At 41.8% G+C, this 21,414-nt stretch overlaps 2 protein-coding genes across 2 annotated transcripts in view; one reads left to right on the forward strand and one right to left on the reverse strand.

The window, feature by feature from the left end:
• LOXHD1 (lipoxygenase homology PLAT domains 1) overlaps positions 1 to 15,495 on the forward strand; it is a 149,729-nt gene extending 134,234 nt beyond the window's left edge. Inside the window, exons 38-42 of the mRNA XM_088152998.1 lie at positions 2,484 to 2,669; positions 8,022 to 8,192; positions 10,811 to 10,949; positions 11,642 to 11,803; positions 14,352 to 15,495. Of these exons, the coding sequence (XP_088009124.1) occupies positions 2,484 to 2,669; positions 8,022 to 8,192; positions 10,811 to 10,949; positions 11,642 to 11,803; positions 14,352 to 14,832 (1,139 nt within the window). The 3' untranslated portion in view covers positions 14,833 to 15,495. The remainder of the gene's footprint in view (positions 1 to 2,483; positions 2,670 to 8,021; positions 8,193 to 10,810; positions 10,950 to 11,641; positions 11,804 to 14,351) is intronic.
• ARK2C (arkadia (RNF111) C-terminal like ring finger ubiquitin ligase 2C) overlaps positions 14,638 to 21,414 on the reverse strand; it is a 109,215-nt gene continuing 102,438 nt past the window's right edge. The window contains exon 9 of the transcript XR_015798235.1: positions 14,638 to 14,775. The gene's annotated coding sequence lies outside the window, so the exon portion shown is untranslated. The remainder of the gene's footprint in view (positions 14,776 to 21,414) is intronic.

Raw genomic sequence — 21,414 nt, forward strand, 5'->3', positions numbered from 1 at the left:
GCAATAAGCAGCTCAGGGAGAATCAGAAGACTACTATATTCCTTGCTGATCCTTGATGAAGTGGGAATAGGGACTCATCCTGTAACAAGAGTGGTGAGGGATGGTGTAGTCCCTGGCTGTTCCCTTCTTATTGTACAAGGCAGCTGCTAGGTCCTCCAACTTTATGGAGTCCAGAATCAATGTTCACATGTCTCCACACACTTCCATTTGCACTGCCATTGCCTGCCAGACTAAGTTTCTTCTAGGATTCCCCCCGGGCCTCCTAGTGAACTATATCTAGTCCACCTTATTTAGTATTTGTTGTGTTCGGTTACCTGGAGGAAAGTTTAGTTAAGAAGGCAGAGCAGGCAGGTCCGACTCACACACTCTGATTGTTTCAAAAGCAAATCCTGTGGCATGAAACCCAGGCAGGTTTCATCCTGCGAGCAAAATTTTGCTAAGATACTGCTATATCCATGCCTTTCAAGGCTGTTGCCTGACTGCAAACTCCAAGAAAAGAAGGCAAATTTAGTTTTGTTCATACACACACACACACACACACACACACACACACATCCCACAGTTCTCAGGGTCATTGAAGCACCTCCAGACCAAATCAATGAACCCCTGGCCCTTTACTTCTTTTTTCAAATTGTCTTGAGGAATAAATGCCAGTTAAGTTCTTGCCCTTCACTTGCTATTTCAACTTTTCATTTCTGCACCCATTTCTCTGGACTTCTTCATTATACAACATATCCATTGTTCATTGCAGTTCTCTCTTTCTTCTTCACACACACCGTGTGCATGCACATGGAGGCAAAATTTATTTCTTAACCTACAGTATTTAAACTTCAAGGGTTTTTGTTTGTTTGGAGGAGAAAGACCAGGCAATGCTTGGTTATAACTGGGTATAATCTGCTAATTTCTAAGAGGTCAGATGAAACAGATGTTTTGAGGCCCAGGCTGTACTCCTGCCAGTACAAACCTCAAGCCCTTCCATCAATTATGCTAGAAAATGGCTACCCGTATGCCGAGCCAAGTAAAAAGTTTTTTATTTAAATTTATTGTGTTTATTTAAATTTATTGCCCACCACTGGACTCTACAGTGGATGCCAGAAGATTCAGTTCCAGACCATGTACTGTTCAACATTGTTATGAATGATTTGGAGAACTGGGTGAAGAAGGTGCTTAACAAGTCTGCACAAAATTGGGTGGGATAGTTCATGCCTTAAAAGACAGAAATAACATACAAAACATACTTTTGATAGGTTAGGGATGGGCTGTAAATAAAAGAATAATATTTAAGCAAGACCTGTATTGGCACTGGGACATACAAAAAAACAACAACAACTCTTGGAATAGTTGAATGGTTACAGCCAGAATATGAATCAGTAATGTGATGTGGCTATAAAAGAAGCAAGTGAGATGTTAGGGTACATCAACAGAATTGCACATTTGCAAATCATGGGGAATAATAATCCCACTTTGTTCTGCATTGCTCAGAGCCCCCTTTGAGTGTCATGGTCCAGTTATAGGCAGCGCATTTTAAGAAGGTTTCAGAGAAACTGGAATGATTTCAGAAAGGGGAAGTGAGGAAGTTCAGAAGACTAGAACACAAATCCTATGAAGAGAGATTGAAGAGTTAAGAATTTTGGCCTTGAGAAAAGAAGACGGAAGGGGAACTTGAAAGCATTGTTCAAATGTCTGAAAGTCACAGAGAAGGTTAAGATCTCCCTCATCCCAGAGGAGCGCTTAATAAAGGATTTAAGTTTTAGGAAGGCAAATTCCAGTTGAATTTTAGGGGGAAAAAAACTGAATGGTAAGAGAAATTTGTCAGAAATGGGATGTAGTCAAGAGAAGCCTGGACAGACATCTGCCAAGGATGCTTTAATTTGGATTTCTGCACTCAGCAAGGGCTTGGACTTGATGATCTTAATGGCTCTTTTCAACTCTATGACTTGATTAGAATTAGAATGATGGGAAGCTTCAGATATAAAGATGCATCTTGCCTTTTCTTCTTCATTTAAATACTGCACTGGTGATAGGGTGGCCATGTGTTTTATTTTGCAGAGGACAATCCAAGTCCATCTCAAAGATATAAGAAGAAGGAGCAGCCTCTGCTCTGAAGGTCTCTTCCAGTAATTGACATCTGCAGAGTGGACTGAGCAGACACAAAGGTCACCTGGTCACACTCTTTCCTCCAGTGGGAAGATATATTTTGTTCCTGTATAAATTATAGCAACCGTTTCTAAAATCAAATCAATGCATATAAATTAACGCAGGCATTTTTTAAAATCCAGCCCTGTGGCCATCCTTTGGATGGACAACTGTTACAGTTCCTCAAGACTCTTTGCTGGCTTTTTCCTAGAAAACTGGATTATTTTACTACAAGAACTAGAATAAATGAGAGTCTCCATCCTATTTATTTCTGTCTATAGACTTGCAGCTCTCTCATTCAGCATGAATGTCTTCTGATATCCATTTCTCTCACTGCTTCCCTGCAGGTGCTGGAACAGATGCTGATGTATTCATGATTATTTGGGGGGAGAATGGGGACACTGGGACTTTGGCTTTGAAGGAATCAAACAAGTCCAACAAGTTTGAAAGGAACCAGTTGGATGTCTTCTATTTTTCTGACATCTTCAGTCTTGGCGATCTCTGCAAAGTGCGCATCTGGCATGACAACAAAGGTAAAGTCAACAGCCGTGGTTCATTTTAAGGGACAGCCTCTGAAAGCCTTGAGAATAGCCCTCAAAACCTCTTTAAAACTGAAGAGGGAACCTATTAAATAAAGAGAAGTAATCACTTGAGCTTTCTTTGATTAATTCAATTTTATTTCACTTTTTAAAAAATCCATTTCATTTTTTGCTATGGCCTTCCCCACTTCTTTGTCTTGGCAATGAACAGAAGCCTAATATTGTGCTCAATCTCCCGCCCCCCAAAAAGTGATCTTTTTTAAAGGCTTAGCTAAAAAGCTGCCTTCTTTCCCCCCCAAAATAGGTACGTTTACATTTAAACAGTAGCAAGCAGAGTTTGGTCTACAGGTAAGATGTTGAACTGGACTCAGCCTAAGTTCTAGATTTGCTTTAAGCACAGAAGCCAGCTGAGTGACTCTGGGCCAGTCCCTTTCTCTCAGCCCCAGGAAGAAGACAAGGGTAAGCCATTTCCAAAAATCATGCCAAGAAAACTGCAGGGACTTCTCCTTGTAGTTTCTGGGAGTCAAGACTGACTTATGGATACTCACCAAAAACAAACAAACACCAGAAACCTGAAAGTGAAATAGTTGTTTATTTCATGCTCACACACCCCTCTGAACCCCACATCTTCAGTGTAGTTTATCTTATTCAGATCATTGCTCCAAGCAGTGTTTCTCAACTTTGGCAACTTTAAGACATGTGGATTTCAATTTTGTTTTGCATGCTGGCTGGGGAATTCTGGGAGTTGAAGTCCACATGTCTTGAGAAACACTGGCTCATGGGTTTCCATTCAGAACATCTGGATTTCAAACCTGGATCTCTCCAAGAAAGGAAATGTCCAGTCCAAACTCCAGGAGACCCTTTGCTAGTTAAAGAAACAAGATTGATATAGACCAGTGTTTTTCAAATTTGGCAACTTTAAGATATGTGGACTTCAACTCCCAGAATTCCCCAGCCAGCATGCAAAACACTGATACAGACAAACCAATAATCTAGCTCAGCATAAGGAAGCCTTCTGATGCCCTGTCTTTGGATAGATTTCACTTTCAAGTAATTCTGTTTAGGGCTTATGCCTTGAGATGGGAGGAAAGTATGTCATATTGAAAACAGCCAACCCACAGCATGCCCTTTACTGCACCCTAATCCTTGGAAGAATCAGAATAAGGGAAAAAATACCACAGGAAATGCCACCTTAACCCTGACTCACTCATGGGCTGAGGTCGAGATAAGGGCGATGTTATGAAGGCAGGGAGAAAGGTGATGGTTAAGTGCAAGTTAGTGGGGATACGACCACAGCGGGGTTGGAAAGATCTAGCCAGGAGATTTCCAAAGAGGTAGGAAGTGAAAGCACAATGATTTTGGGACCTTCTGAAACATTTGGGTGGTATTACCAAGCAGGTGGTCCTGCTCCCTGCAAATCCGAACATGAAACACACAGCCATGCAGTGAAACACACCACCGTTTGCCTTCAGAACCAATTTCGCGTCCTTTTTCCATGCTGAGAAACCAGGTCCCTCTGATTCCTGTTCTGTACCAGCTGCCCTCTGTCCAGTACAGATCTGAGGCTGGAAGGCTTGGCTCATCGCCCAGCAATCCTGCTGTAGAGTCCAGCCCTTCTCTTTGCTCTGTTGCCCTCCCATTCCCTAAAGTGGACCTTCAGGAGAGACCTCTCTGAGAAAAGGTTGACTGCCTTGGCCTAGGGTCTTCTAGTCATGCCAGTTGAGTAATCTCTAAACAAGAGGCTGCCTTCTGATCTCCAGACTTCATTAACTAGGAGAAGGAAAGTGTGTGTGTGTGAGGGTGGGGGCAGTATCCTGAGTTTTTCTGCTCTCATTTTTTCTTGTGGCCATTAAGGGATAAATTACAATAAGTAGTAATCAACAAAGCAGGCAAAAAAACATCCATATGACAGGCGAAACATTAGTAAGGATTGGCTAACCAAACAGCAGGCAAAGGAAAGATCTTAATATTGCTCCCATCCCTGCCTCATGGCAAATTAGGTTTATAAAATTCTTGAGTAGGAAGAAGCCATCGCCATCAAGTCCAACCCTCTATTCCAGTGTTTCTCAGCCTTAGGAACTTTAAGATGAGTGGACTTCAACTCCCAGAATTCCCCAGCCAGCATGGCTGGCTGGGGAATTCTGGGAGTTGAAGTCCACTCATCTTAAAGTTCCTAAGTCTACTCATCTTAAAGTTCCTAAGGCTGAGAAACACTGCTCTATTCAGTGAGGGATCCAAACTGAAGCAGCCCTGAGTGACAGCTGTCTACCCTCTGCTTGAACACATCCAATGAAAAGGAGGCCAACACTTCTCTCAGAAATAGGTTCCACAGTCTAGCTCCTCATATTGTAACCAAGTTTTTTTTTCTAATTCCAGTTGAAATCTCTTTCTTGTAATCCATGTATTCTGTAACCTGCATTCTGGAGTGACAGAGATGAGATCTTGCACACGCATTACCAATTCTTTCAAAATCTTTTCATAGGGCTTCGTTTTTAGGGCCTTGACTGTCACTATTACATTTTGGAACCTGATCTAGTTGATCTGGTGCTCAGAATGGGACACAATATTCAAAGTAAGTAGAAAAAAAATAAAACAAGGAAGTAATCTTTCCTGCGCTTTGGAAGTTTTGCTTCCATTGAAGCCTAAAATTGCATTTGCATTTGCTTTTTTTTTGTAGCCACACCATATGGCTCTTTTTTAATCTGTAAACAATTATATTTTCAATATCTTTTTCACAAGTACTTTGGCCCAGCCAGAAATTCTTTTACGCAATACCTATTCATTTGATTTCCTTTTCTGAAATGAAGAACTTTGCATTTGTCTCTGGTAAATTTAAGACTGTTAAATTTCCGTTCTCTATTGATGTATTTAAGTATGCTAGAGCATTTGCTGTTCCTCCCAATTTTGCGTCGTCTACAGATTTGATGAGCATGACTTCCACTTCCTCATTCACATAATTAATCAAAAGATTGAAAAGTTCAGGATCCAGAACTGAGCCATGTGGCCCTCCGCTTGATGGGGAACTGTTCTTGAGCACTCCCCAAATACAATAATTAAGCTAGCTATCTAGCACTTAATTGCCATGCCGACCTCACTAATGTTATTGCCAAGCCAACTTATGTCAATGTATTAAATGTGATTCCTGCTTCTGCTGCACCCATAGCTCATTATAAGCTGAGTACAATGACTATCACACATTAGATATATTCATGCAACATCTTTAACCTGGTTCCTGAATTATGGGTTCTCACAATTAATTTAGCCTTAAATTAAACAAACAGGCTGGGTTTGCACAGCACACTAACCCACCCAAAAGCAAACAAAACTGCAACAGGGTTAAGACCACCATGTTGCTGCTAGCTAGTTCAGTGTATTGTGTGAACACAAGTGGGCTGGTATGCTTTGGCTCCCATTAAGTCAAATATTATCTCTCTAGCCCGCTTTTGTTTCTTCCAGGTATAGGCAATCTTTGTGGCCTGACAAGCACATTTAGAATTCTGAGAACACAGAATCATAGAATGATAGAGTTGGACGGGACCTTGAATGCCTTGTAGTCCAACTCTCCACCAAGAGCACAAATCCTCTTACCATCCCAGATAAGTGGGAAACTTGAAAACCTTGAGTGGTGGAGTCCCTCCACCCCCAACTCCAGGAGGCTGGCTGTTCCACTGCTTAAAAGCTCTCATGGTCAAGAAAGTTCTCCTTATTTTGAGTTGGATCTCTCTTTGTAAAGCTTCCACCCATTGGTTCTTGCCTTAACCTTTGGCGCTGGTGAATAAATGCACACCCTTTGACATCCCTTCAAGTATTTGAAGACTGCAAACATGTCTCCCCCAACTTCTCTTCTTTAGGCTAACCAAATCCACTTCCTTTAACCATTCTTCGCAGGGTTTAGGTTGTTATGAGTTCTCTCACAAAATGATTTCCATGGGAAGTTCTCCTGCACACAAAATGGTAGTTGTGATCAGTCAAAACATCCTTATTCAGAAGGGAAACTGATGAATTTGTTCCTCACCACCTCTATTACCCCTCAAGTGCACTCTACCACTCTCACTTTCTCTTTTTCAAGACCAAGTGGGCATGCTTTCCAAACAAAGCCTTGAGCTATAATCATTCATTAGGCTTAGATTTTTAGAATACTTTGGGGTACTCTGAAATTATTTCAAATTAAGATGAAGCTAATGGCTGACATATTGCTTTGCAGCATGACAGTTTTTAAAAAAATATTAAAGTAAAATGATGAAGATGAGGAGGAGGAGGAGGAGGAGGAGGAGCAGGAGGAGCAGGAGGAGCAGGAGAAGGAGGAGAAATAACCATGTACCACAGGAAGTACTGCAGTCAGCATTAGTGATTATGGTCTACTGTGATCAGCAGCAGCCTTCTTGGGTCTTATAGAATTTCCTCATCATCACATCCTTCTCTGTTTTAAGATTTAGAAATCTTTAAAAATATGGTCCTTGACCATACTGCCTGGAGTGATGTGAGTTGTTGCCTACAGTTTCTGGAGAGTACAAGGTTGGAAAGTGCAAGAGCTGAAGCTTGCAGGATAGGAATTAGCAGTTCTCAGGTGAGACAGATGTGTAAAGCTGATGTCTCCCAATTTCAAGACCAGGAAAAGAATGGCCAAATTTCCATTGACTTGAAGGGATGGGAGGAAAAACCCTAGAATTTAAATCTCTCTCTCTCTCTCATTTTATGTTCTACATTACACAAGCAGATCTTCATATATATAGTTTCTCTTTTTTCTGAAATAAAAGCAACAAATCTAGTTATGTCATGTCTATGAGATTCTCTTATAAGTAAGTTTTTATTCTTATTTATTTATTATTAAATTTGTATGCCACCCATCTCCCCCAATGGGTGACTCTGGGCATCTCACAGTTAAAATCAAAAACCCCATCAACAATTAAAAATACCCCATAAATAATTAAAATAAATTAATCGATTAAAAATCAATGAATACAAAGTAAAGATACTTGAAATGTATTGTTGTGCCCGGAATACAGGACTTGATTTTGGACAACTCTTTCTAAAGTATAGGCACAGGAGTTTATTTTGAAAATAAAATTTGAAAATTTTGAAAAGACTTCTCACCCCCTCCTTCTCACACATAAACCATAGTTTGCCTTCTCTAGCCCTGACAGTTGGAGTTTCCATATTAGTCATTTGGGTGCTATTTCCTCCAAATAAAAAAAAAGTTAGAAATGATAAGAAAAAAAACTCACCAGTTTGCCTTCTGATTAAAGGGACAAGGGACATGGGACATGTCCTGTCCTAGTTATCTGTAGGCAGTAGTAGTCAAGTTGCTTCATCTTCCTAAGCAATAAGATTCTTCTGTTCTGACAGGAATTGGACCAGGCTGGCATCTGGAATACATCGACATTGAGGACTCTGTTATGGACAAGGTCTTCCGTTTTCAGTGCGACCGCTGGCTTGCAAAGGACGAAGAGGATGGGCAGCTTATACGAGAACTGGCTTGTGCCAATAATGACATTCTGGAACTGAAAGAACGTACCTGTAAGTTGGACAACAGAGACTGGCTGTGGAAGGGAGGGGATGAGGTGTCACCGAAAAATGGCCTTCTAGCGTTTTTGGCAGCCACCTTCTCAAAAGTTAAAGTTCTGGAACCATATTCAAGTCACTTCCATGAGCAGACATTCTGGGTAGAAATGGGATAAATGAGACCATGACACTGAATTCCCACGTCAGAAATGTCAGGGGCATTGTCTTTTGGACATCCATGTCAAAAACTGAAAAAGATCTCTTTCTGTGCACAGTTGGGTAATCTAATCTTATGAAAGCCTACAGAAAAAAATATTATTGTCTTAGTCTTCCTTTTAAGGATTTAAAGAAGTCAACTGAACAAATCTCGTGAAACCTGATCAATAGATTAATTCAACTCTATGTATTTAAGTTTTAAATTTCATATATTGATGTAGATCAGGCATTCAGATGCTCGTCCAAGCATGTCCTACTCCACCATGATCGCTATAGTTCAGCTAAATGAAGGATACACAACCGGCTGAAGTTGAGGATTTTAACTTTCATCAGTCCTAGCCAGTGTGGGCAATTGCAAAGGATTGTAGGGATTGCACTTCAAACATCCTTATTGCCTCCACCTGGAGTAGAAGGACCAATTTTTTCTAACTCATCACATTTCCAAGTTTACTCCTAAAACATTTTAATTTTATGTAAAGCTATTGTGTGTGGCTTGATTTCTTAAAAGTCTACCATGCTAACCAGAAGCCTATCCTTTAATCTTATGCATTCAAATATTGTATGATGGTCAGTATACTGCAGTTTATCTTTATCATGGTTAATCCCTCTGGGTTCTCACAAAAGGTGGTTTTGCTAGCCTTGAGAAGGTTTCCTATGGAACCCTGCAAGAATTGTCTGGTCTGACTCCTGTCCTATTGAATATTGATGTGAAGTCACTAGAAATAATCAGATGTGGTTTTGGAGCAACTGACCACCAGTAGTCTGATAATACCCAGTGATATTTCTAATTTCCTGTAACCTCAGAGGAGGATCTCTGGAAAACCTCCATGTGGCTTTTACTGGCTTCTGGAAAAGACAGAAAGACCTGGCAGTGACATATGCATGATGACTTCAAGCAATGATGTCTGTGACTGGGGGCCATGGGACTCAGACTGAGAAAAGCTGGGTCACAGTGTTGTCATGCAAACTCCACCCCTTTTGTACATGTGTTACATCACACACTTGACTCCAAGGCCCAGAGCTCATGCCGCAATGCTACTTTCATCCCCCTAATGCAGTGTTTTTCAACCTTGTCAACTTTAAGATGTGTGGACTTCAACTCCCAGAATTCTGGGAGTTGAAGTCCACACATCTTAAAGTTGACATGGTTAAGAAACACTGCTCTAATGTGAGTAGCAAGATCCTGCAGATGCCGCTGACCTCAAAGTTGGACTTTTGTAATGCAGCTGGAAGAGGGACTGCTATGTACACTCATGAGTTCCTGAAGGAAATGGAGAATATAAATCTCAAAAATAAATTAATAAATTCCATTTGGGGGGTAGACTTTGAAGGTAGTCTGGAAGTTGCAGCTATCTCAGAATAGGAGAAGCAGGTATGTGTGATATAGCAACACCTACTGAAACTGGTGAGCTGTTAGTCCTCTGTTTTTCAGACTCAGTTGAAGGGACTTGCTTTGGTGTATAAAGCCATCTGTGCTGAGAGACTCATAACTTGCAAGATGTCTTCTTCTCCTGCATGGTTGCCCTGCCTTGAAGTCAGGACCCCTTTTGCAGAATCTAGCCCAACCAAATATACCAACACCCCAACAACTGAGCTGTTTATGTGGGGGGATAATTGATCATTGGACTTTACACCATTTCCTATTACAGTTTTGGGGAGGATTGAAAACATACTATTTTACTGAGGGCATTAGAGTTTACTTTGCCTGTATTGCTGTATCACTTCTTGCTTTTTGCTTGGTAAATTATGCAAAACCATTTGGGATTGGCATCTGCATTTGTAATTATCCATACATTTATATGCTGGGTATAAATTTGTAATCATCACCATTATGGATTAAGTGGAGGGTGGGGATGTTAAAGCCAGTGAAAGAGCCCAGATGTTCTTTGAAAGTTTCTAAAAACTGTGATATTAAATAAGTATATATTAAGCCACAGTGAGGTTTACTGGGTGAACCCATTGTGCCTTATAAATCATATGCATTGTGTGCAAGCCCAACCAATAGTGTTATTCAAACTATGGTTAAACAAACCAACATTAGATGCAATGTGTGAATCAGATCACATCCCCTAGATTCATCCTCTATCAGAATTTCTTTGAATCCATGGTTTCAAACCCATGATTCACCTCCAACTGACAAATGCAACACTTGTGGTAAATAAATGAGGAATTACATGGGAAGACAGGTAGGAAGCTGTCACAATCTGAGAGTAACTACTGATCCCCCAGGCTACTTTGAAAAGCACAGATTGATAGAAGAGTTCTCTAGGGTTTTCTCACTTTTCCTGGAGTTGCCAAGGATCAAAGTTGGGACTCTCTGCGTGCAAAGCAGATGCTCTTGAACTATGAACCAAGGAAGGGGAAAAGCTAGACTAGGAAACCTCTCCTTAACTTTGTGCTTTCTCTTAACTCTCAAGCTTATGAGATTCTCACAATCACCAGCAATAAGGAGGATGCAGAGACCAAGGAAAATATATCAATTATTTTTGAAGGGAAGCGAGGGCGCTCCAAAGAGTTCCTTCTGGAGAACTCCTCCAGAAAAAGAAGATTTTTAAGGTAGGTTATTATAATACCATTGTTATAATGACCTGAACTGTTCATTCATTATATAATCGAAAGATTATAATCAGCAAACTTCAGATTGATTAAAAGAATGAATCCACATACAGCTGACTCTATGGCTCATTTTAAAAATAAGTACTTATAAATATATAGCATTATAAGATTCATTCCTTGCTTGGGACAGTATGGAATGTCTTTCCTAAAAGGATGTATCTTAATTCCATAATCTCAAAACAAATTCTTTTTTCTTTTTCTTTAAAAGACTGGATGTTTACATTGCAACATAATATATGTTAATTGATTAAAGTGTTTTTCATAAGTGCTCAGAGCCCCTATGTTATCTCAGTGACCTGTGCAATGAGAAATTTTGGTTTGCTTGTGAGCACAATTATATTTATGCCTTTTAAAAAGAAATAAGTCAGGAAACCTTTCAGACAAATTGGAAATAGAGTCTCATCTGGTATGAAATAAATTAATATTATATGTGGGTAAGTCCTTACTGGAACATTCTACAGATGATTTATAGATCTATAGCTATATAAATTTGTGCTAAACAGTTTGTAAGCTTTAAAAATATTGTAAGTTACATTAGTATTACAACAACATACATTCACTTAGATCTTCTCATTAGTGATCGTTGGCCTGCTCATTATTAATTAAAGCTTTGTGTGGGGGGCAATCTGCAGAGGAGCAACAGATGTATTCCAGTTTTCTTCAAAGAACGTTGATGATATCGCAGCCATCTGTGTTGGTCACTGTCCAAAAGATGGGAAGAAATTGAGCGCAAAACCAGAAGTGTATTGGCATGTTCAGGAAATTGTCATTACGGAGATGGAACTTGGCAACAAGTAAGTGTGTCATAATGAAAAGATGCATGAATGACACAGATGATCAGCCAAGGGGATGTGGGTTTGTGGCACTCTGAAGGGTAGGCAGAACGCCCACGGTCCTGCCTGCTGTAGGCTCAAGTAGGCACGTATGAATCTGGGAGGTGAAGTCTATTCTGCTTCATTGCCTGGGTTAACAGGGCTACATTCCTTTGGAGTGTTTCTTCTATACAGTTTTTTTTTAAAAAAATCATGATAAAATAACCATTTACACTGGCAGGGTCTCATACGGTTGCCATCTTCTTCTAGGCTGTATTACTGGGCATTTCCATATAATTGCCACACTTTTTTCAGGCATTATTTTTGCAGATTTTTAAAAATTTGGGTAAGACACATGCCAGGGCAGATGTATTCCCCCACACTCACTGCAAAACCCAGTGGGACTGGATCCTGCAAATTCTCCTCCAGCAGAATTCACAGTGGAATTCTTTGGCATCGCAAGCATGGATCTGTGGTCCTCTTTTTCTCCGCTCTTTGCTTCCCTCCTCAGTCTAGGAGCTCTTCCCTGTGGCTGAGTTAAAGGCTCCCCATCCATCCTTTGGGTGGCAGAAAACGTGCTGCATCCATTGGCAGTCCCAACCCCAACAGAAGAGCTATGTCACCAGACAGTGATGTCCTTCTTTGCTGTGTATGGGCCAAGTTAAGGAGAGATGGGTGGATACACCCAGTTTTGTTTTGTTTTCTCCCTTTCCATCAAACATCATCACCCAGCAGGAAAGCCCCCACCAATCCCTCTCCAACCCAAGTTGATGGGCTGGAATTAGGGGAAACGGCAAGCTTTGACAGATGGTTGGGCCCATGGGTTAGCTTTTCTGTCAAAACCATGTGCCAAGACAGCTGAGAGGGATTGGGAGCTCCTTGGCAAAGCATGGCTACCGTGGTGAGCTGTAGAAAGGATAGCCCAACCATCCAGGCCTTCCTACCAGCCTCCCCACCAACTGACAGGCACCCCACAGCTGTATAGCAAAGCAGAAAATGTCCTACTTTGCCATGTTCAATAGCAGTCCTCAGAAAGCTGGGGAGTGGGGGGAGCATGACTTGAAGTGGCAGAGAATGACCGCTGGCTCATTGTTGCACATCCTCCTTCCACCCTCCTGCCCACCAGCACTGCTAGCTGTTGTTTGGGCTGATCCAAAAGTCAAAGGCACGGATTGACTCAGAGACTTGTGAGAACCACTGGAGCTTGCTTGGAGGTTCTAGCAGGGCAGCGCAGCTATCGTATACCCTTGGCCAAAGATCGGTACGTTCTTCTATCTGGGACGGTAGTCCTCTTCCACCGAGCACGCAGCTTCGGAAGAGATGTACATGGAGCAGTGAGGAAGGAAGGGGACACCCCCAGCTAGATCAGCTGAATCAACCCTGGCGATCAGTGGAGTGGCAGATGTCACAGCCAGATCACCCTCACATCCAGAGAACCACTGGAAACAGCTAAGCTTTTCCACAGACCAAAACAGAATGGCCATGAAGAACAGAGCCCAGGGCCTGGAAGGAAGGGACATGTCTGCACCATCCTAAAGTGGCTGATAGGTGCTGGGTGGATCCCACTCTGCTCAAGAACATCTGGGTGCCAACAACTGTGGCACCCAAGAAATGATGGGTGAAGCTTATCCCATTAGACACTGGCTTTTGCTTGCTTAAAGGGGAGAACACTAATTCTGGAACAACTAAGGATGATTTATAAATTGATTAGATAGATAGATAGATAGATAGATAGATAGATAGATAGATAGATAGATAGATAGATAGATAGATAATGACAGATGAGATAGATGATAGACAGACAGACAGACAGACAGACATGATAGATATATAGATAGCTGCCTCAGATTTGGCTTAGAGAGGAGATGAAGACAATGTAATGAAGACACAGCTGAAAACAGGTTCCCTGAGCATGTTTGTGTGCAGCTGAGGTCAAGTGGGAAAAGAGTTACTGTACAGCACAATTTGCCATGTACAAAGGCCAGAGAATCAAAGCAGCATGAAACTCACCCCTCCGTGGATTTGGGGATAAGAGATTATCCAGTTCAGAATTAAAATCACGGTGAAACACTCCATCAGAGGTATTTCTTATGACCAAACCAAAATCCTAATTAACCCTAAGTGGCCCATCATAAAATATTATTTCTCTTTTCCAGCAAACACCACACGCTAGTTTTCGTAGGATGATTAAAAGAATGGGGTGAAAGAAAGGGGATGGAGCCAAAGATGCAGTCATTACGGAGAGGAGCCATGGAGGAAAGATTGTACACCCAATTAAATTGGTTTCTGTGCTTAAAACTGATATGGAATTTTGCCACCCGAAGGAATTTAAACAAAAGATGGGTAACAAGCATTCAGTCGGAAAGGATTTAGCAAAGCTGGAAAAATGCTTGTTAGAGAAAGTCAGTTGGCTCTTGCCAAAACAAAACGACAAAACCCAAGCGCTCTGCAACAAATATTTAATTGCAGGGGTAACTCATTTCAAATTCAGTCCTTTCAAATCCAGGCCTCCGTTCTGTTCTTCCGGCAGGTACTTTTTCAAATGCCATGCAAAAATCCCACTCCGCACCAAGCGGGGGGACCACAAGGTCTTTGAGTGTGCCAAGGTGACGGAAAGCTTCGCCAGCAAAGCTCGGAGTTTGGTCCCTGTCAAATATGAAGTGATTGTCGTGACAGGCTCCGCAAAAGGATCGGGTACAGATGCCAACGTCCTCATTACCATATTTGGAGCGAACGGGGATTCGGGCAAGCGGCCTCTTAAACAGAAATTCCGCAATCTCTTTGAACGGGGCAGCACCGATCGGTTTTACCTGGAAGTTCTTGAACTTGGAGAGCTGAAGAAAGTTCGGATTGAGCACGACAGCCGCGGGCTGTCTCCTGGGTGGCTGGTGGAGCGAATTGAGATCACCAACTCGGCTACAGGCATAACCACCAATTTCCCCTGTGGGAAGTGGCTGGATAAGAATAAAGGTGACAAGTTAACATGGAGAGAATTGTTCCCGAAAAGTTAAAGGCAACTTTGCAGGGGGTAGTTTTCTAAAATGTTTTTGCTCCAGCTGGCAGGTGAATTTTCCCAACCTGAAATGCTTTCCTCACCAAATTAAATTTCAAAACAAAACAATGTGGGGGTGGATGTGAATCTAACTTAATCCACTGCTTTTCAGGTTTTGGATGCAGAGTTTGGGCAATTTCATATTTTTCAAAAACAGATCCCGTTGTTTAGCAAAATCTTCATTCTGTTCAAAACCTCTTCTTTTCTCCCCCACCCAGAAAGAAATGTTATAACTTTCCCATCAGCTCTAAATAGACTTACAGATCACTTGCATTTACAGATAGTTTACAGAGGGTTTTTTAAAACATTTTTCAAGATCAGTGTTCCAAAAGTGCTCCAGTTCATGTGTTGCTAATAACTTTTTGCAACATGCATGGATAATAAATATAGCTATAATTAGCGATATGTAAAATTTACATGAACATAGAATTCACTATTTTCAAATTGAAAACATTTCCACTGCATGCTATGAAGCCATTTTAGTTTTCCCAGACTTATGCCTTTTCTTAAACCCTAATAAAGCTCTCTTTGAAACAGCTGTGGCATTTTATTATAAATTTCACTGAATTCTAAAACAGGAATTGATCACTCCAGCCAAGGTTGTAAACATGATGATATAGGAGTGATTCCTTCCATTTAAATGAAAAAAAACGTCCTTCCAAAAGAGGATACAGCTGGATCACAGTCAGACTCCTCCACACTGCATGGTTATGGTCCCTCAAGCTTTACTCACCTCCTGGATAGACTATTGTAAGGTGCTCTACATGGGGCTGCCCTTGAAGATCATTCGGAAGTTGCAACTGATCCAGGAGGCAGCTGTGTTGGCTTGGGTGCTCCACTCGAAGCACAAGGGACACCTCTGCTCTGTGACCTGCACTGGCTCCCAGAGGCCTTCCAGGTGCAATCTGAGCTGCTGGTTGCCTCCTACAAGCCCTCCATGGCATAGGGTGGGGTTGTTTGCAGGACCACCTGTCTCTTATTGTTTCTGTGTGGGGTAGGCATGCTCAGAATGGGTCCCTACCTTGGAGCAAAGTCCTGTAGGACCCAGGAGGCGTGCCTTTGCCATTGCAGCACCTGCCCTACAGAACGGCATTCCCACTGAAGCTTTGAAAACTTGGCTATTCCTTCAGGCGTTGGGTGGGGTATTCGGTGAGCTGGCTGCTTGGTTGTATGGCTGTAGGGTGAAGGAGAAAGAGCTCTGGGCGAGCTTCACCTGCATCGTATTAATTAAAACTGGAATAGCCAAGTTTTCAGAGCTTTGCAGAACAGCAACAGGGTCAGGAATCTACTTTCACTAAATTGTTAGGTTTTATTGTCATGGTTTTAATCTACTTTTAGCCACCCAGGGTTATAGAAGTGAGGTTGGCAGCTATGTACGTATGTATTTCTTTTATCAATCGAACTTGTATGCCACCCATCTCACTAAGCAAGTGACTCTAGGCAGCTCACACATAAAAAGCATAAAAACAGTTAAAAACACAAAACAAAGTTAAAAAGACTACCAATGGAGTTAAAAAGCAGAGAGAGCATCCTCAGGGCACTCCCAGTGTCAGGAGTCCCCTTTAGATCCCCAAGCTAGTTGGCAGAGCCAGGTCTTAAGGCTGTTCCCGAAAGCCAAAAGAGCGGGGGCCGATCTCACCTCGGGGGGCAAGATATTCCAATGGCAGAAAAGGCTCTCCTCCTAGACCCCGCTAGCCAAAATTCTCTAGCTGACGGGGTCCGCAACATGTTCTTCCTGCCAGACCGGGTGGGACGGGATGATGTAATCAGGATGAGGCAGTATGTATGTATGTACGTATGTGTATGTGTGTATGTATGTATGTATGTATGTATGTATGTATCTGCATGTCCATGCGTGCTTTGGCTACAAAGGTTTCCTGGTTCAATCCCCAAGCTGGTTTGTTAAGGCCTACATTTTTTGCACAATCTGCATTTTTCTCCACGCAATTTCCTGAACTTGGGTTGTATGTTCACTACAGTGAAGTTTTTGTTGCTATGATTATATATTCAAAGTCACCATTTACTCTAGGAGGCAGTAATCTTTTTTCGGACTGAGCTCTATCATGTGATTTTGCATGATAATCATCACCACATCCCTTTGCCCAAACTACTAGCCTCAAAAGTGGTAGACTCCGCAAGGGTGTTGTGGTAGAATTAAGATGGAGTAAGGCTGGGAAGACCAGGCTAAGGTCTCCTCTCAGCCATGGAAACTCACTGGATAACTTTGGCTCATCAATCTCTCAGCCCAATCGCCTCACAAGGCAAAAATTACAGAGAAAATTTAGACAAGGAAGTGTGATGTATGCTCCTTTGGACTTTTGGAAGAAAACTGAATGTAAAACTAAAGGACACTTCTATCGTTTACCAAAGAACCAGCATGGCCTCCATCTCCAATCTGGAGTCCTTGCAGTTGGTTGACCCATAATCCCCAGCATGGCCATTTGATTTGCACTGCGTTGCCTTCTCTAGTATTCCTCTGACCTGATGGTTCAGAGATTTACCACATTTTTCCCTGCAAAAGCTTTTTAGATTCCCTGCAACCCCGGAACGTCTCAGGACCCTTGCTGACACCCAACGGAGGTAGCTGGGGGGAGCCAAACCCTACAATGGGCCTCTGCAGATTTGCAATTCCTGCAACGTTAAAATCTGACTTCTCAGCCCTCCCCCGAGGCTCATTCCAGTTGCTACAACAACGGATGCCAAGATGTAATAAAGTTCCCGTGCAACTTTTCCAAGGCAAGGATTTACATATATTCATTTAAAACGAGCACATTCTTGGCAAAGGCCAGACTCAAATGCTCAGGCACGAAGCCATTTGCTGCCGGGATATCCTCATTTGCTGAACTCTTGAGTAAAAGGCAGACTCCAGCAACACGAAGGAAGCTGGTGCCTTTGGAATTCAGTGGCAGGGTTTTGCCCCCCTCGCCCTACAAGTTTGCCACAAGGAAAAGTTCCTTGCCAAAGCTAATTTGTTCCTTCGGTTTGCACCCTGCTTTCTTTTTGGATGAATCCAAAGCAGCGTTTTAGCCTCCCCATGCTTTCTGTTCATTGACCAGCTGGCTAGCGTGACTTTTCTTTTCAGACCTTGTCACTCTGAATCAATTTCTACACGATGGATGAGAAATGCTTGAACATTTAGATCAGGAATTCTGGATACTTTCATTTGGTCAAGAGGAAGGGGAATGAAGGATGAAGAACAGGGATTCTGAAATGATTAATTACACATTGTAATCAGATGGCACAGACTGTCTCTTTTTTTTTTTTTTTAATTCGAAAGCTGTTTTGCCAGGCTCTAGCTACAGTGCTGGGTACAAATTCTTCAAATCAGCAGAGAATTCTGGCATATTTCACCAAACTACAAGTTTCAGAATCTTTAGGTGGGGAATTTAGACAGTTATAACATAAAGTCTGGCAAACAATGTGTAGAGGGTGGGCTAAGTTGTTGACAAGTGGATAGCCCTAAAAAAAATTACATTTTAGATAGATAGATAGATAGATAGATAGATAGATAGATAGATAGATAGATAGATAGATAGAAGACAGAAGATAGATAGATAGAAGACAGTAGATAGATAGATAGATAGATAGATAGATAGATAGATAGATAGATAGATAGATAGATAGATAGATGATAGCATTTATTGGTTTTTCAGGTTTCGGTTGACAGAAGACAGTTTTATGCTTCTGACCAATAAAATATTGTTATGGATTTGCTGTCAAGTTTTGAAGCAGGGGTCTAGAGTGGGGGGGGGGAGGTTAATGAGTGAAGAAAAAAATCCTCCGTAAAATTCCTTAGTGCCCATCAGCTCCACCATTTGGGCAGCTTTACAGTGACAGCTACAAAGTCCAGAATAGCTAGGAAATGCCTGAGGTGAGTAGGGCCATGTGGTGGATTCCTGAACTATGCATCTCTATGAGGTCCCACCCTTGCCTGTTTTTCACCACTGCACTCTGTGGTCATTGAGTGTGCTCAGTCTCAGATTCCCTCACCTCTTAGGGACTTCTGAGAGCTATGAAAGCACTTCCCAAGGGACCTCTCAAGCCATGTTCACTTGAAGGGTTGTCAAAACAAGAAGGTCAAGATATGGAACCATGGTTTTGAGTTACAAAAAGGCAGGTTCTAACTAAATATTAGGAAAAACTTTCTAGTGGAAAGAGCCATTTGAAAATGAAACAGATTCCGTAGGCTAGGGAAAAGGAGGGATCCCCTGTGTAAGGGATCCTTTAATGTGGATTTCTCTATTGAACTGAAAGTAGGCAGCACCTCAACCTCAGCAACATCTACACAATATTGTATCTGGTTGCCCATGGAGGGGAGATTAGTAGAAAATGAAAATTAGAAGAAAAAAATCCTCCGTAAAATTCCTTAGTGCCCATCAGCTCCACCATTTGGGCAGCTTTACAGTGACAGCTACAAAGTCCAGAATAGCTAGGAAATGCCTGAGGTGAGTAGGGCCATGTGGTGGATTCCTGAACTATGCATCTCTATGAGGTCCCACCCTTGCCTGTTTTTCACCACTGCACTCTGTGGTCATTGAGTGTGCTCAGTCTCAGATTCCCTCACCTCTTAGGGACTTCTGAGAGCTATGAAAGCACTTCCCAAGGGACCTCTCAAGCCATGTTCACTTGAAGGGTTGTCAAAACAAGAAGGTCAAGATATGGAACCATGGTTTTGAGTTACAAAAAGGCAGGTTCTAACTAAATATTAGGAAAAACTTTCTAGTGGAAAGAGCCATTTGAAAATGAAACAGATTCCGTAGGCTAGGGAAAAGGAGGGATCCCCTGTGTAAGGGATCCTTTAATGTGGATTTCTCTATTGAACTGAAAGTAGGCAGCACCTCAACCTCAGCAACATCTACACAATATTGTATCTGGTTGCCCATGGAGGGGAGATTAGTAGAAAATTCCAAGCCTTGTAGGCAAGGTTGCAAAGTCTTTAGGAACCGAGAAGTCACCGTTAGAACTGGAGGCCAAAACAAAGTAGAGCAAATTTGGTTTCTTTCGGTTGGATCCTATGAAGAGTAATGGTGCCATTGGGAATACACATTGGCACATGTTGGGGAATCTGATGAAAAGTAATTGTACCATTGAGTTTTGAGGCTGAAAATAAAACCCAAAGATTAAAGGAATGCATTATCGTCTAGTTATATCTGCTTCTGAAGGAATCAACTTGGGCCACGTTGCCTCTACAACTTCTCACCACACCAGAAATGAAGCGAATACAATCATTGTGCTTCCTTACGCATCCACCTATGATTTCATATCTTCCAGATGGATTAGACTGCAATCCCACTTCTTTACAGACAGCCCAACCATTCCCACTGATGCTGTCCTTTCCCCAGACCACAGTACTATTAAGGACTCAAAGGAAGTAGTTAGCAAGGCAATTCATTTTATTAGTTATAAATAAAGTACAAAAAAATCCACCAAAAGTGAATCTAAGCATTTACACAATTTCTAATGTCTCTTCAATTCTCCCCAAATGCACTATTGCTTTAATATTAATAATAAATATTTTCTAGCTTTCGCCTATAAAATAGTCTATGTAGCAAAATGTTGCACAGCACAACAAAACAGCAGTAGGAGTACAAAGAAAAAGTGGATGATCCAGTCACTTTTCTTTGTCATTAAGGGAAATGTGGGGATTTGTACTGTAACTGAGAAATTAATGCCCCTTCAGTAAAGCAAGGGTGTCTCCTTGGCTGGAGGTGATACTTAAAGAAATATTTGAGAATTGGTTAGTCAGCTATAATAGTCATTGACAATGTGCCTCTCTCATTAATTGTTTCCCTTTCTTCTCAACTGCCCCAATTTTAAGTTGTCAATTTGGTTAATTACATGATAGCACAAAAGCCTTCATGAAGTAAAAGAAGCCATAGAAATTTTCACGTTGGAGGAACACAAATGCCATCCACCTCACCATGCACAATTTGATCTCTGGAAATGTCTGCAGGGGTTAAAAACAGACCTTCTAAATTAATCTTTTCTCTGATTCCTCCCCCCCCCCCGCCCGCCCAAATGCTATGGCTGCAGATTATGCCAACTGAAGTCCAATATTTCTGGAGATCATGTAGCTGAGAAAGATGGAGCTAAATGCCCTTCCCCAATGAAAGTAGTTTGCATTGAGCTATCATTTAGGTCAGAAACTCTGGATGTTCCTAAACTCAAAGTAAACTCCAGATGTTGCTAAATTCAAATTCCCAGACAGAAGTGTCAGTGTTGATGAGGAATTATTTATGTATTTGATTTATATGGCCACCCATTGCACCTAAGTGACTCTGGGTGGCTCACCACAGTTGTCGTGTTGTTCTAGCACAACATGCTAGAAGTTGTAGAATTTACCAGACCATAAGCAAAAGACTATGAGCACATCCCACTGGGAGGTAAGGATAACCTGTGCTAACTTCCTCAGGCTCTGAACACTTATGCATTAGATGCCGGGAGCTTCTATGCACAATGTTTCAATGGGTAAGCTGAAGATGAGCTAGAGTGGAGGAACCCTGATACTCTTTCCCATTGCACAGGGATTCCAGTGGGAGCC

This window comes from Python bivittatus, unplaced genomic scaffold (genome assembly GCF_059951505.1).
Source record: "Python bivittatus isolate LINGU-HERP-01145 unplaced genomic scaffold, Pbiv_v1 ctg000570_np1212, whole genome shotgun sequence".
NCBI lineage: Eukaryota > Metazoa > Chordata > Lepidosauria > Squamata > Pythonidae > Python > Python bivittatus.